This window comes from Diceros bicornis, chromosome 25 (genome assembly GCF_020826845.1).
Source record: "Diceros bicornis minor isolate mBicDic1 chromosome 25, mDicBic1.mat.cur, whole genome shotgun sequence".
Classification (NCBI taxonomy): Eukaryota; Metazoa; Chordata; class Mammalia; order Perissodactyla; family Rhinocerotidae; genus Diceros; species Diceros bicornis.
In genome coordinates this window covers 22,855,856-22,872,673 of record NC_080764.1, presented here as the reverse complement: position 1 = coordinate 22,872,673, position 16,818 = coordinate 22,855,856, and the positions used below count along the sequence as shown (strand labels likewise).

The window sequence follows — 16,818 nt, the reverse complement described above, 5'->3', positions numbered from 1 at the left end:
GGGCTGATCTTCCTCACAAAAAAAAAAAAAAAACAAAAAATTGGTAAATAAAAATTGACTTGTGTGTCTGGTAACTTTTGTACCTGATTGGACATCTGAATTATTATTCTGGCTTTATGCGTCCAGAAGCCAATTTCTATTTGTTCTTATTCCTTTTGAAAGACATTCATTGAAGACACACCTCATAGTGAATAATTTATGAAAATGAAATTAAGAATTCCCGAGACTCTTCAGGACAGGTGTACAGTTGATTTTTTGCAGTTAAATAAAGTTCTTAGGCCAGTTTTGTGTACAAAATAAGCTATTAAGATTTTTAAAAGTTATTATTTGGATAAATTTAACCAAATACAACATGTAAACGTGTTGAAATGGATAGATCTTTAATTATAGCTTATTAGCATTTGAAGCTACTGTTTAGCCTTACATACTATTTAGTTTCCTTTTTGAGTAAGTGTTCATTTATAAGCAGCTCTTGGTTCCTAACCATTACTCTTGCTAGAATCTTGGTAGAGATTCTCTAAGATATTTCAAGATGACTTTTAGGAATAAAAATTGTATCTATTTAATTTTTTAAATATAAGCTTTTTTTTTTTAATAATTTTATTTATTTATTTTTCCCCCAAAGCCCTAGTAGATAGTTGTATGTCATAGCTGCACATCCTTCTAGTTGCTCTACGTGGGACGCGGCCTCAGCATGGCCGGAGAAGCGGTGCGTCGGCGCGCGCCTGGGATCTGAACCCGGGCCACCAGCAGCGGAGCGCACGCACTTAACCGCTAAGCCACAGGATCGGCCCTTAAATATAAGCTTATTTTTAAGAACTTTATACAGGACCGGCCCCATGGCCTAGTGGTCAAGTTTGGCGTGCTCTACTTTGGCAGCCCAGTTTGTGGGTTTGGATTCTGGGCGTAGGTGTACACCACTTGTCAGCCATGCTGTGGCAGCGACCCATGTACAAAATAGAGGAAGAGGGGCCGGCCTCATTGCATAGCGGTTAAGTGCATGCAGTCTGCTGCTGGTGGCCCGGGTTCGGATCCCGGGCATGCACCAACGCACCGCTTGTCAGGCCGTGCTGAGGCGGCATCCCACATAAAGTGGAGGAAGATTGGCACAGATGTTAGCTCAGGGCCAGTTTTCCTCAGCAAAAAGAGGAGGATTGGCATGGATGTTAGCTCAGGGCTGATCTTCCTCACTAAATAAATAAACAAACAAACAAACAAACAAAATAGAAGAAGACTGGCACAGATGTTAGCTCAGCAAATCTTCCTCAAGCAAAAAAAAAAAAAAGAGGAAGATTGGCAGCAGATGTTAGCTCAGGGTGAATGTTCCTCAGCAAAAGAAAAAAAGAAAAAAGAAAGAGAACTTAATACAGAATAGTACACAAATAATGAGTGTACAGCTTGATGAATGTTCATAGTGAACATACCTATGTAAGCAACATCCAGATCAAGAAAACATTGCTAAGACTCATGTCCCTTCGCAATCATTACCTCTCCCCACGCCTGTTCTCTCCAGGAGTAACCGCTATCTTGTCCTTTGACACTTCAGAATAATTTTGCTGGCTTTTGAACTTTATTTAAATGGAATCATTGTATGTACTCTTGTGTTTGGCTCCTTTTGCTTAATTGCACGTTCTTGAGACACATCTGTGTTGTTGAACATAGCAGTTTTTCTTTTCATCGATGTATAGAGTTCAGCTATGAACATCTTGTATGTGCCGTTGGTGGATGTGACACATTACCTAGACGTGGAATTGCTAGGTAATAGTGTGTGTGTTTGTTCAGTGCCAGTTTTTCCAGAGTGGTTGTACCCATGTACACTTCGACCAGCAGTTACAGTTTCTCTACATCCCTGCCAAGCCTTTTTATGGTTAGTCTTTTTAATTTTACACATTCTGAACGGAGGGTCTATTTAATTTTTGAAAATTCAGTGAAATACTCCCCGCTCCCCTACCTCCTGAACTTTTTATGTCTGATAGGTAATTGTTGGGCATAGAGTTTATGCTGCTGAGTTTCTGTGACAGCTTTGTAACTGACTTAGTCTTTCTACAGAGAAGAATGTTTAGGATTAAAATAGTTCTCTAAACATAGGCACTCTTTTCAAGCGTGTTTCTGTTTTCTTTTTAAAGAATATTTATTTGAGAGAGATTTCTGAGACAAATGCCCTTGATTGGATTTCATTAGCTTTTCTAATTCTTAAATTATACTTTATTTAAACAAGTCATTAAAGGGAAATTTTTTTGGCCAAACTATATATATAATTATATATATATATATAGTTTCAGCTATATATATATATATAGTGAGAAATATTTACTTTGTGTATATGTGTCCTTTAAAAATTGAAATACCATCACCTTTTCTGTTAGATAGGAATATTATAACTATCAAGGCCGCTAATATGTTTAAATAATTTGTAATAAAAGCACTACATAAATATAGTTTCTGTCCCACTTGTATACCTAACTTTCACTTTCTTTCAAGTAGAAGAATAATTCTACATTTTGAAATTTCTTTCAACTCTCCTATATCAAGCTAAGGGATTTATTTTGGAGGAAGATGTTTTAAAAAATGTGTGTATTTGTGTATGTTTAACTATATATAAAAATTTTGCCTGGTTCTCGGGCTGTTAAAGCATTTATTTATTATTATTAAGCATTTCTATTTATGTTGACACAAGATTGTATGTTGCCAGGTGACTACTCTTCAAAATGGATTTAACTTAACATTTATTAGTAGTCTTCTAGTGTCCCACATTTATTATGATCTTTTAACCAGGTTTGGAATAGACTTTTTTTTCTTTAAAGTAGGGCAGCTTCAGTCTTATTTTGGCTTAAAAGTCATTTTTATTGGCCTGTTTCTTTTGCCTGACGGCTTTATAAGCTTCATAACAACACCAGTAAAATGACTATTTCTGTGAGAATGAAGATTGATTGATTTAAAAAATCACATAAGAAGTATTTAACTGTTGTTCATGTTTTATCCACTCTACCAAATGTAGGCTTGGACATAGTCCCTTCCTTAAGGCAAAACCTGCGTTATGTTATCTAGATGCCAGTATTCATGGATTAGGCTTGCTAATATTGCATAGACAAAGGCCTAATTAAATCATTATAAATAGTTAAAGTATAATAAATTCAAAGTTTTAAAATAAAGGAAACAATTTTGCAAAGCTGAATGTGCAAGTCAAGTTGCTTAGATCAAAAATGATCATAGGGGCTGGCCTGGTGGTGTAGCAGTTAAGTGCGCACGCTCTGCTTAGGCGGCCCGGGGTTCGCGGGTTCAGATCCCGGTTGTGGACAGATGCACTGCTTGTCAAGCCATGTCGGGGCGGTGTCCCATATAAAGGAGAGGAAGACAGGCACAGATGTTAGCCTGGGGCCAATCTTTCTCAGCAAAAAGAGGAGGATTGGCATAGGATGTTAGTTCAGGGCTAATCTGCCTCACACACACACACAAAAAATCTCTCTGTCTTCTCAAAAATCAACTTTTTTTTTTTTTCTTGAAAGAGTGGCCCTGAGCTAACATCTGTTGCCTGTCTTCCTCCATTTTTTCCTTTTTTCCTCCCCAAAACCCTAGCAGAAAGTTGTTTGTCATAGTTGTCCTTCTAGTTGCTTTATGTGGGAGGCCACCTCAGCATGGCACCATGAGTGGTGCATAGGTCCAGGATCTAAACTGGCAAACCCTGGGCCGTGGAAGCGGAACGCGCAAACTTAACTGCTACGCTGCCAGGCCGGCTCTAAAAATCAACTTATTTTTAACTTAGTCTAAATAAAAATTTAGATTTTGTTTTATTGTTTTGAGAAAGGAACATTGTCCCAAAATCACATGAAAAATGAAGAGTATGATGCTTGGCAGTCACCGCTGGCCAGTCATGGAAGTTCCATAAAATGGAGATCACAGGGGACGTCGGTGTTTCAAAAACCATCTCTATTGGCTCTGAGGAATAGGTCAGTGGAGGTCATGATTGCTATTAGGGAATCCTAGACAATTGGCATACATTAACTTAGATTTTATTACTTAAACTATCTTGTTTTCAGCAAGAGTTCAACTTTGTAATAAGCAAAGTAGCTTTCAAAAATTATAAATTAGATCTATATCAAAAGGTACAGCCTCCATTTTGACAAATATTAGTTTTTAGAATAGATAATTTATTTCATAGCCTTTTTTGTTTACAGATAGGCTGTCGAGAACAAATACTTGTTAGTGGGTAATTTTCTTTGACAGTGTGTTTTAAAGAATATGAAGTGAATAAATGAGTGCCAAATATTGCTTACGTTTTGTTTTAATAATTTTTGTATAAAAAAGAGCCTCAAATTATAATTCGAGTTAACAGTTGTTGAATCTTAAGTGGAAGATATATTGGATGATTGCCCTACCTCATCTTTTCTGTATATTTGAAAATTTTCATGATGAAAAGTTGAAGAAGATTTTAATTCAAGATAATGAAGAGCTTCTAGTAACTGCTTATCTTTATTGACCACCGGTGGGCGATAAACATCTCTGTGTGTCTTCTAGGTGTGGATCCTGTGGTAGATATAGAGACACTTAAGGCATGATTTCTTTAAGAAGTTTTGTATTACATGTAAGGTAACAGAATTTTTACACAAATGATATGTGTTAGCAGAGTGAGTAGTATAGTGAAGTAGTAGAAGGAAAACACAAATTAGAAATTAGAGGATAGTCTATTCTGATGAAAGATTTTGAGGTACAGGCTGAGAGTTTTCTCTTAGGAAGTCAGTATGAGGCCTAATGGGTTAGTTGATTAGTCACAACTGTGTTGACATTGGTTAATTTTAAATAACTGATTGGAACAAAGGGAAAATATTTTTAAGATAGTTGATAACCTATTCTGACCTACGTGGGAATCTTTCATCTTTGACCTAAAACAATGAATAAATGCCTGAGAGAGAGAAGTATTTTTTTTTGGTGGGAAAGATTCGCTCTGAGCTAACATCTGATGCCAATCTTCCTCTTTTTGCTTGAGGAAGATTGTCCCTGAGCTAACATTGGTGCCAGTCTTTCTCTATTTTGCATATGGCACACCGCCACAGCGTGGCTTGATGAACGGTGTGTAGATCTTCACCTGGGTTCGAACCAGCAAACTGCAGCCCACCAAAGCGGAGTGCACAAACTTAACCACTATGCCACTGGGCCGGCCCCAAGAGAGAGAATTTTATGTTGTTTCTTTTTCTTTGTGAACTGTAGTGTTCCTCCTTAAGAGTGGTGAAACTGCAAGAGCTCAAGAGCCATTTCATGTGATCTTTTTTTAGACTTAAAACATCTTGAAAAAATAAACACATTTAAAGTAGATGCATTTATAAAATGTGTTATAGTGGAACACTTACTAAAATAAGATTGTGTGCACGAATAGTGCGAATAGGAACTTGAACTTCTAGGTCATTTGTTTTTAGTTCACATTAATATTACATAATGCTCTTACATAATGCTCTTAGCTCCCGTTTGTCCTGTGTCTCATAATGATCAAAAAAGCCGTGATTGTGTATTTACATATGAGTGCTATTTAAAGCTCTCACTCAAAGGATTGTTTTCCTGAAGGCATATGTTTTACCGGGGTGTTCCATATTTATTGGCCCTGTGTTATTCCTGGGGAGACAAAATGGTGTATTGGTTAAGAATGTGGTCCCTAGAGCTGGACTGACTGGGTTTGAATCTTGATTCTTCATCTTACCAATTGTGAGATCTTGGATAATACATTTATCTTTTCCACGATGTCCTCTTCTGTGAAGTGAGGAAAATAACTTGTCTTGTAAGGTTGCTGTGAGGAATGGAATAATTTCTAATAAATACACATATGCTTAGGGAATATTCAGATTGAGTTACTAAACAGTCCCTTTATGTTATCATTGTCAGAGAGTCAATCCTCTAAAATCCTTAACTCATTTATATACATATAAGGAGCCTCCAACTTAAAACAAGTTGTGTTTTAGAAATTTGTTGGTTTGGAATTCTGCAGTGAATCTCTTTTAGTTGATTAGGTTGCCAGGCTAACTTGTGAAAAGAGTAACCATGATTTAGCAAAAATAATTAGAAGAGAAGAAATAAAATGAAAAGATACTGTCTTGGATATTGATAGTTGAGTAGTAATAGGTTTTTTTAAAGAATTGTCTTTTATTTTTATTTATTTATTTTTTGTGAGGAAGATCAGACCTGAGCTAACATCCATGCCAATCCTCCTCTTTTTGCTGAAAAAGACCAGCTCTGAGCTAACATCTATTGCCAATCCTCCTTTTTTTCTCCAAAGCCCCAGTAGGTAGTTGCATGTCATAGTTGCGCATCTTTCTAGTTGCTGTATGTGGGACGCTGCCTCAGCATGGCCGGAGAAACGGAGCATCGGTGCGCGCCTGGGATCCGAACCTGGGCCGCCAGTAGTGAAGCGCTCGCACTTAACCGCTAAGCCACGGGGCCAGCCCCAATAGGTTTAATTAGAGACTTTTGAAAGAGATTTTTATAGAAATTCTGAAAGGGTCATTCAGAAGCTTTTGAAGAATTTTGGAAGGCTAGCATTGATTCTTCGCTAACTTTTGCTTCTGGTTTTATCAGTGTTCTTGGCATTTATGATGAAGAGCTAACATCACTGATGTATTACGAATTGGTAATACATCAGCTATTAATATAGCTATTTTTTGAGTGGTTTGTTAAGATTGGGTAATGGAATAGGAACTATTTTCCCTTGAGTGAGTGAGAGAGAATGAAAGGAAGAAGATAGTAAAGGAGGATGTGTGCTTTCAATAGTGAAAACTAAGCTGTGAAGGATGTCAAAGAGAGCAATCAGGGAGCAGCTTCTTATACTGGTAACTATTCCCAGTTACTACCCATAACAAGATGGGGTTAGGGTGGAAGGAGAGAGTATAGGTTATTTGTTTGTAAAAGATGCTTACAAATTGGGTTTTTCTATAAACAAGCACTCTGACATATACAACGTTTCTTTCAAAAAGCATTTCAAGGTGTTGTATTATACTCTGGGGTTACCATGATGAAGAGCATTTTGAATTTTTAAACGTTTTAACTTTTATTTGAATTCTGGTTAAGTAAGAGATTACAACCCAGAGGACAACACATTATACACAGTTTATGTGTACCTCTAACACCAGAGTTCAAAGACGGAGATTTTCCTGTGTTCTCCTTAGATGAGGGTTTTGGGTCTCATACTTTTAAAAATACAGTCATGTGCTGCATAATGTTTCCGTCAGCGATGGACCGCATATACCATGGTTATCCCATGCCACGTAGCCTAGGTGTATGAGTAGGCTATACAGTCTAGATTTCTGTAAGTATGTTCTATGATGTTCGTACAATGACAAAATCACCTAAGGACGCATTTCTCAGAACATATCCCTGTTGTTAAGCGATGCATGGCTGAATTTAGATTCACTAATCATGAAGAAACCAACTTTTTTTGATATCAGAGAAGTATTACAATAGTGCTAAAATTTCCGTGGCATTAGTTTTTAGTTATTTCTATTTGTAAACTGTGGTGACACTCAAAATTTTATTAGTTTTATATATTCTTGATTAAAATTACTTGACAATTCTTTTATTAGGAAGTGGCTGTTTTTGTCTTTGATAAAAAGCTGATTGACAAATATCAAAAATTTGAAAAGGATCAAATCATCGATTCTCTAAAACGAGGAGTCCAACAGTTAACTCGACTACGACACCCTCGACTTCTTACTGTCCAACATCCTTTAGAAGAATCCAGGTAAATTTCTATAAAAACTTACATAAGAAACTCTTGAACAAATCGTTAAAAGTAACTTTATATTTGAAATCTGTCTATATAGTATGTTGTCACTGAGAAGTTCTTGTAAACTTAATGTTGAGTTCTTATGGATTAGTTATTCCCTAAGCTTTATTTGCATATTCTCTATATATGTCTCTTTTTGAAATATTAATAAACGTTTTCTTCCTATTTGCTGTGAGTCTCTATTTGCTTGTTCTACGCTCAGCACTACCATAGTCAAAATGGAAGATGCAAGAGAAGTATAGAATACAGTCTCTGCCTGAAAGTAGCTGTCCTTGTTAATTTGCTAGAATTTTTTGTCCCCTTTTCACTGATTCAATATTTGGGGGCTATTTTTATGTGTGTTTCAGATACTGTTCTAGACATTTAACCTACTATGCCTAGCATGTCAGTCTATAGCCCTCACTCATTCTACCATCTATTTTTCTCAAGGGTGAGTTTGGAAACTTAGCTAAGAATTACAATAAAATGAAATTTATGTTGTGTAATCTTAACTGGATCTTCAAGCCTGTGGTGCTTTAACTGTTCTTTTAGATACCCTAGCTATGTAAATCTTCTTCCACATTACTCATAACCCCTAATTTATTCCTTTCTTCCTTCTTACTTAGTAGACTGTATTCCCCTCTCTTAATTCAGAAGATCTTAATCAAATGGTTTGCCAGTTGTGTTCTGTGGACCCTAGGATTTTAAGGATAAGGGAGGTGCAGGCAGGTGGAGGAACAGAGGTGGCAGGATTCCAGGCTTCCCATCTCCCTTCAACCAGGACAGTTTTGCTTTTATCTATTTTGTATATCGGATTTCTGCATAATTCTTACTTTGGAATCTTCAATAACTCACTGTCACTTACCTCCTTCCCTAAAGGCTACAAGATCCTTTCTTTCAACCTAAAAGAAAAAAACCTAATGTTTACCGTGTGAAAAACTGTACTAAATGCTTTACATTTGTTTACTCATTTAATTTTCACAATTATGTTGAAGAACTGAGGATCAGAGACATTGCTTAAGCCACATAGTTATGGCACCCTGATTCCTGAGCCTGTGGTCTTTTTTTCTTCACTGTACCGTGCTGTGCCTACCCAGAAATATGCTCGTATGTCTCTTATCATAATAATATTTTTATTGCCCTTCTTTTCGTGAATATACCCAGAAGAAGACTATAGTTGTTGTCTCTTATATAACACATGCTGTTGTGTACCCTCTCTCCCAAATTGGAATAAGTTTTGTTTGCAACTCTTGTCTTGTGCTTTCCTGACTCCATCCATATTTGTTTGTGCTATTTCCTCTGGGGTGTTTTCTATCAGTGTCTGTAGTGTCACCTATCAGAATCCTACCCATCTTTGTTATTTTAACTTGTATCAACATATGTTATATTTCATCATTACATTTTAAGTCTCTTGAGGGGAGAAGGACCGATGTTTTCTCTGTCTCTACAGCTTTTTTTATAGTGATTTAAATATAATAGAACTAGGGATTTGTTGGCAATCATGAAGACAGACAGTTCAAAGATTACTTTAAGGCATCTTCATTGTTAGGTTGTAAAAATTGCAATAGCATTGATAGAAATAGGAACACTTTAGGGAAGGAAGAAGTAACTTCCAGTTTTTTATTTTTTATTACAAAATTTTTTTATTGATGTCATAATAGTTTATAACATTGTGAGATTCCAGTTGTACATTATTATTTGTCAGTCACCATGTAAATGCGCCCCTTCACCCCTTGTGCCCACCCTGGTAACCACCAAAGTGTTCTCTCTGTCCGTGTGTTAGTTTATATTCCACATATGAGAGAGGTCATACAGTGTTTGTCTTTCTCTGTCTGGCTTGTTTCACTTACATAATACCCTCCAGGTCTGACCATGTTGTTGCAAATGGGACGATTTTGTCTTTTTTGATGGCTGAGTAGTATTCCGTTGTATATATATACCACATCTTTAGCCAACCATCTGTCGATGGACACTTGGTTTGCTTCCACTTATTGGCTGTAGTGAATAATGCTGCAATGAACATAGGGGTGCATCAGCCTCTTTGGATGGTTGATTTCAAGTTCTTTGGATAAATACCCACAAGTGGGATAGCTGGATCATAAGGTATTTCTATTTTTAATTTTTTGAGGAATCTCCATACTGTTTTCCATAGAGGCTGCACCAGTTTGCATAGCCAGCAGCAGTGAATGAGGGTTCCCTTTCCTTCACATCCTCTCCAACATATGTTATTTTTTGTCTTGTTGATTATGGCCATTCTCACGAGTGTAAGGTGATATCTTAGTGTAGTTTTGATTTGCATTTCTCTAATGACTAGTGATGTTGAACATCTTTTCACATGCCTATTTGCCATCTGTATATCTTGCTTAGAGTTCATATTCTCTGCCCATTTTTTGATCAGGTTCTTTATTTTTTTGTGGTTCAGTTGTGTGAGTTTTTTATATATTATGGAGATTAACCCCTTGTCGGATATATGATTTGCAAAATATCACTCCCAGCTGGTGGGTTGTCTTTTCATTTTGATCCTGGTTTCCTTTACCTTGCAGAAGCTCTTTAGTCTGATGAAGTCCCACTTGTTTATTTTTTCTTTTGTTTCTCTTGTTGGATTAGACACAGAGTTTGAAGAGACCCCTCTAAGACAGATGTCAAAGAATGTTCTGCCTATATTTTCTTCTAGGAGTTTTATAGTTTCAGGTCTTACCTTCAAGTCTTTGATCCATTTTGAGTTAATTTTTGTGTATGCCAAAAGATAGTGGTCTACTTTCATTCTTTTGCATGTGGCTGTCCAGTTTTCCCAGTACCATTTATTGAAGAGACTTTCCTTTCACCATTTTATGTTCTTAGCTCCTTTGTTGAAGATTAGCTGTCCATATATGTGTGGTTTTATTTCTGGACTTTCAGTTTTGTTCCATTGATCTGTATGTCTGTTTTTGTACCAACACCATGCTGTTTTGATTATTACCGGTTTGTAGTATATTTTGAAGTCAGGGATCATGATGCCTCCAGCTTTGTTCTTTTTTCTTAGGATTGCTTTAGCTGTTCAGGCTCTTTGTTGCCCCATATGAATTTTAGGATGCTTTGTTCTATTTCTGTGAAAAATGTCATTGGGATTCTGATTGGGATTATATTGAGTCTGTAGATTGCTTTAGGTAGTATGGACATTTTAACTATGTTTATTCTTCCAATCCATGTGCATGGGGTATCTTTCCATTTCTTTATGTCATCATTGATTTCATTCACTAATGTCTTATAGTTTTCATTGTATACATCTTTCACCTCCTTGGTTAAATTTGTTCCTAGATATTTTATTCTTTTTGTTGCAACTGTAAATGAGATTGTATTCTTGAGTTCTTTTTCTGTTTTTTCATTATTAGAGTATAGAAATGCAACTGATTTTTGTTAAGTTGATTTTGTACTCTGCAACTTTGCTATAGTTATTGATTATTTCTGATAGTTTTCTGGTGGATTCTTTAGGGTTTTCTATATATAAAATCATGTCGTCTGCAAACAGCGAGAGTTTCACTTCTTCATTGCCTGTTTGGATTCCTTTTATTCCTTTTTCTTGCCTAATTGCTCTGGCCAGAACCTCCAGTACTGTGTTGAATAAGAGTGGTGAGAGTGGGCACCCTTGTCTTGCTCCTGTTCTCAGAGCTTTCAGTTTTTCCTGTTGAGTATGATGTTGGCTGTGGGTTAGTCATATATGCCTTTATTATGTTGAGGTACTTTCCTTCTATACACATTTTGTTGAGAGTTTTTATCATAAATGGATGTTGGATCTTGTGAAATGCTTTCTCTGCATCTGTTGAGATGATCATGTGGTTTTTATTCCTCATTTTGTTAATGTAGTATATCACACTGATTGATTTGCAGATGTTGAACCATCCCTATGTCCCTGGTATAAATCCCACTTGATCATGGTGTATGATCTTTCTAATGTATTGCTGTATTTGGTTTGCCAATGTTTTATTGATGATTTTTGCATTGATGTTCATCAGTGATATTGGCCTGTAATTTTCCTTCTTTGTATTGTCCTTGTCTGGCTTTGGTATCAGAGTGATGTTGGCCTCGTAGAATGTGTTGGGAAGTGTTCTGTCTTCCTCTCTTTTTTGGAATAGTTTGAGAAGGATAGGTGTTCAATCTTCTTTCAATGTTTGGTAAAATTCTCCAGAGAAGCTATCTAGTCCCTGGACTTTTATTTTTTGGGAGGTTTTTTATTACTGTTTCAATCTCTTTACTTGTTATTGGTCTATTCAGATTCTCTATTTCTTCTTGATTCAGTTTTGGTAAGTTGTGTGAGTCCAAGAATTTATCCATGTCTTCTAGATTGTCCAAATTGTTGGCATATAGTTTTTCATAGTATTCTCTTATAATCCTTTTTGTTTCTGTGGTATCCATTGTGATTTCTCCTCTTTCATTTCTAATTTTATTCATTTAACCTTCTCTCTTTTTTTCTTGGTGAGTCTGGCTAAGGGATTGTCGATTTTGTTTATCTTCTCAAAGAACCAGCTCTTTGTTTCATTAATCCTTTCTACTGTTTTTTTTGGTTTCAGTTTCATTTATTTCTGCTCTCATTTTTATTATTTCTCTCCTCCTGCTGACTTTGGGCTTTGTTTGTCCTTCTTTTTATAATTCTGTTTGGTGTAGTTTGAGATTGCTTATTTGTGATTTTTCTTGTTTGTTAAGGTGGGCTTGTATTGCTATGAATTTCCCTCTCAGGACCGCTTTTGCTGCATCCCATATGAGTTGTATGGTGTGTTTTCATTTTCATTTGTTGCCAGATATTCTTTGATTTCTCCTTTAATTTCCTCAATGATCCATTGGTTGTTCAGTAGCATGTTGTTTAGTCTCCACATCTTTGTCACTTTCCCAGCTTTTTTCTTGTAGTTGATTTCTAGTTTCATAGCATTATGGTCAGAAAAGATGCTTGTTATTATTTCAGTCTTCTTAAGTTTATAGAGATTTGCCTTGTTTCTCAACATATGGTCTATGCTTAAGAATGTTCCATGTGTGCTTGAGAAGAATGTGTAATCTGCTGTTTTTGGATAGAGTGGTCTATATATATCTAAGTCCATCTGGTCTGATTTTTCGTTTAAGTACGCTATTTCCTTATTGACTTTCTGTCTGGATGATCTATCCATTGATGTAAGTGGGGTGTTACAGTCCCCTACTATTATTGTGTTGTCGTTGATATCTCCTTTTAGGTTTGTTAATAGTTGCTTTATGTACTTTGGTGCTCCTGTGTTGGATGCATATATATTTATAAGTGATATGTCTTCTTGGTGGAGTGTTCCTTTTATCATTATATATCGCCCCTCTTTGTCTCTTGTTACATTTTTTATCTTGAAGTCTACTTTGTCTGATATAAGTATGGGAACACCTGCTTTCTTTTGTTTACCATTAGCTTGGAATATCGTCTTCCATCCCTTCACTCTAAGCCTGTGTTTGCCTTTAGAGCTGAGATGGGTTTCCTGGAGGCACCAAATTGTTGGGTCTTGTTTTTTAATCCATCCAGCCACTCTGTGTCTTTTGATTGGGGAGTTCAATCCATTTACATTTAGAGTGATTATTGATATATGAGGGCTTAATGCTGCCATTTTATCTCTTGTTTTTCAGTTCTTATGTATTTCCCTTGTTTCTCATTCTGTGTGTTTTGGACTGCTAATTCAGTTTCGTGGCTCTCTATGATGGTTTTTACAGTTTTATCTTTATTTATCATTTATGTCTTTGTTATGATTTTTTGTTTAGCAGTTACTGTGCAGTTTCTGTAAAACATCTCATAGATGAGATAGTCTATTCCCTGGTAGCCTCTTGTTCCTTTAGTCTAAGCAGGTTTCATCCCTTTCTTTCCTCTTCCCCTTCTGAGTTGTTGTTGTCACAACTTATTCCAAGATGTGTTGTGAATTTGTGGTTAAAATGAAGTAATAGTATTTATTTTCGGTGTTTTCCTTCCCGTTATCTTTAGAGTTATAATTAAGTGTTTTCTAATCTGCTCTGATAGAGAGTTGCAATTTTCTGATTTTGTCTGCCTATTTATCCCCTTGCTCAAGGCTTTGTTAACCCTTTCTTTTCTATTTTTTCCCTAGGTTTGAGGGCCTTCTTGATCAAGTCTTGTGGGGGGGATCTTGTAGCAATGAACTCACTCAGCTTTTATGTGGGAAAGTTTTTATTTCTCCATCATATCTGAAAGATATTTTCGCTGGATATAGTATTCTTGGCTGAAAGTTTTTGTCTTTCAAAATTTTGAATTTATCATTCCACTCTCTCCTAGCCTGTAAGGTTTCTGCTGAAAAATCTGCTGAGAGCCTGATAGGGCTTCCTTTTTAGGTTGTTCTCTTCTGTGTTGCTGCCCTTGATATTTTTTCTTTGTCATTGACTTTTGCCAGCTTTACTAATATATGCCTTGGAGAAAGTCTTTTTATATTGATGTAATTAGGAATTCTGTTGACTTCTCTTACATGTAATTCCAGCTCCTTCTCCAGGTTTGGGAAGTTCTCAGTTATTATTTCTTTGAACAAGCTCTTTGCTCCTTTTTCCCTCTCTTCTCCCTCTGGAACACCTATAATCCTTATGTTGCATTTCCTAACATATTTCTCAGAGAATGTCTTCATTTCTTTTTAGTCTAAGTTCTCTCTCCTCCATCTGAAGCATTTCTGTGTTCCTGTCCTCAAGATTGCTAATTCTGTCCTCCATATTGTCAGCTCTGTTGTCTAAGGACTCCAGATTTTTCTTTATCTCATCCATTGTGTTTTTCATTTCTAACAGTTCTGTTTGGTTTTTCTTTAAAGTTTCAATCTCCTTTGTGAAGAATTCCCTCTGTTCAGTAATTTGGTTCCTGATTTCATTGAACTGTCTTTCAGAATTCTCTTGTGACTGGTTAAGTTTTCTTATGATGCCTGTCTTGAATTCTTTGTCATTTATTTTGTAGATTTCTCTGCCTTCAGAATTGACTTCTAGGTGTTTGTCTTTTTCCTTCTGGTCTAGAATATTAATATATTTCTTTATACCATTTGATGGAGTGGATTTGTGCTGGTGCATAGTTATAGTTTCTGGATGCAGGTTCCACCTGCTGCCACTTGAGGGGGGCAGGAGCTGTGTAATCTGAGCCCGTTGCTGCAGTCTCTGTCAGCTGTGCCTGTCCGAGCCTGGGTCACTCCTTGGGATTGCAGCAGGCTTGTGGGGTCTCCCACCAAATGGCGAAGTAGTCACGCAGGGGGCTCAGGGCTGCTGTCACCTGCTTCCATGGTCCTGCTGAGTTGTGCTCCCCACTCAGGGCCGCTGTGGTACTATGGGCTTTCACGGCAGGCGGGGGGCTTGTTTGGTTTCTGCTGCCCTCTGCTCCTAGGTCACACCAGCCTTTGTGCTTGGGTGGGCAGGGCTTCCCCACTGGGTCCAAGCCTGCGTCGCTCTCTGTGGGCTGTGTGGCCCTGAGGGCTCTCCTACTAGACGGGGAAGCGATCACATGGGGTTGCTCACAGGGCTGCCGTCACCTGTTTCCACAGTCGTGCTGAGGCACATTTCACCCCTGGGGGCCTTAGCGGTGCTACGGTCGCGCCAACCAGGAAAGCAGTCGCACACGTGCAGTGGGCTGCCTGGGGTCCAGAGGATGCTCACCTATCTCCACCACCTCCCTGGGGGGTAGTCCATCCACCTTCAGATGTATTGCTGCTCAGGTCTCTCAGGTGTCCTTATGTGCTGTGTGGATAACCTCTGCTGATCAGTGAATGTCCTTTTAGTTGTAGTTCAAAGGGGGAGAGACACAGGGAACAGCTCACTCTGCCATGTTGCTGACTCAACTTCCAGTTTTTAATGAATTAATAATGTGGAGATGAGGCTGGAATTATCCAAAAGAAATGTGCTATAGAAAAGTAATCTAGATGAAAGCCCAGAGTTGGTGATATGTATGAGGGTCAGTAACATAGAGGCAGTAATTAAAACCATGAAAAAAAATGAATTTTTCAAGGGCATAAGTACAAAGAGCAGAGTACAGAACTTGTACAGAGGACAGAACTTGAAACGCAGAGGGGAAAGAGGAGTGAGGGAAAGAAACTGGAGGGATCATTGTCATTTGGCAGGAGAAAAATTGGCAGCATGTCATGGAAGCCAAAAGAGGGAAAAAAGAACCCACTAACACTGGATACCACTGAATAGACAGAAAATAAGAACTGAGAAGAATCCATTACATTTGTCTAGTAAGAAGTTGTTAGTGATATTCAATAATTTCAGTAGGATGGCGGTTCGGAAGCTAGCAAGTACATACAAAGGAGCTCAGCAGAGAAGATATCATTATGTGAATAACGTCCTAATAGGAGGAACTCAAAGGAAATTTTAGGAGGATATTTGAATCACTAATATACTGAGGTGAAGTTTAGGGAATTGAGGTCATTCATGTTAGATGAAGTTTTTTTTTTAAGTAGAAAGTAGATAATAGGTAAGTAATGGGTAAAGGGGGCCGTGGAATGAGAAGTTAAATAAGAGGGCTATGAAGGAATGTTCTTGAATGTTGAAAAATAAAAAGAGCAAGATTAAAATATACTATGTGACTTTACACTGTGAGTTTATAAAGACATGGATTTTCTATTTTTTCCTTCAGCTTATGACATAAGCAGGAGAGTAAAAGAAACCTGTGATGATTACTACTGGTTCATAAGGGTTTGCTCACTAAAGAGTAGTCAGGGTGATAATTTATCGTTGAGGTAGTTGGGGGAAAGAAAGGAATCAATTGTAGTTGGGACCGAATACTTTGAATTTGTTGAGTAAACGTATTGGGAAGCTAGATTTGGTGGAGGTATTAAAGGGTAGGAGATAAATGGCTAGTAAGTAGGTGTGTTTTGGAGGAAGTAGTCTTTGAGAGAGGATATAGTCCTTCTGGTCTGTAACTGTAGTGATGACGGAAATGAATATTCATGAAATATAATAAGGCCTTCAAGCTTGAAGAATAATCATATGGATGTTGTTGTGACCAAGGATGATTTTGGGTTCAAGACAGAGAGGAAAAAGTAGGAGTTGCTAAAATAAATGATTCCTGGGAATCATAGGAAACTGTAAAAAAGAGTTAAGAGTATTTGAGCAGTTTTCTT

The 16,818-nt window shown here is 37.2% G+C and overlaps 1 protein-coding gene across 4 annotated transcripts in view; it reads left to right on the top strand.

Annotated features, from left to right (window-relative positions):
* The window catches only part of SCYL2 (SCY1 like pseudokinase 2), a 68,386-nt gene that overhangs the window by 16,515 nt on the left and 35,053 nt on the right, over positions 1 to 16,818 (top strand). For 3 of the 4 annotated variants that reach the window (XM_058568578.1, XM_058568579.1, XM_058568581.1), the window contains one exon: positions 7,563 to 7,720. The exons of the other annotated variant lie outside the window; for it this stretch is intronic. In XM_058568578.1, coding sequence (XP_058424561.1) covers positions 7,563 to 7,720 — 158 coding nt within the window. The remainder of the gene's footprint in view (positions 1 to 7,562; positions 7,721 to 16,818) is intronic. 4 annotated transcript variants of the gene reach the window in all.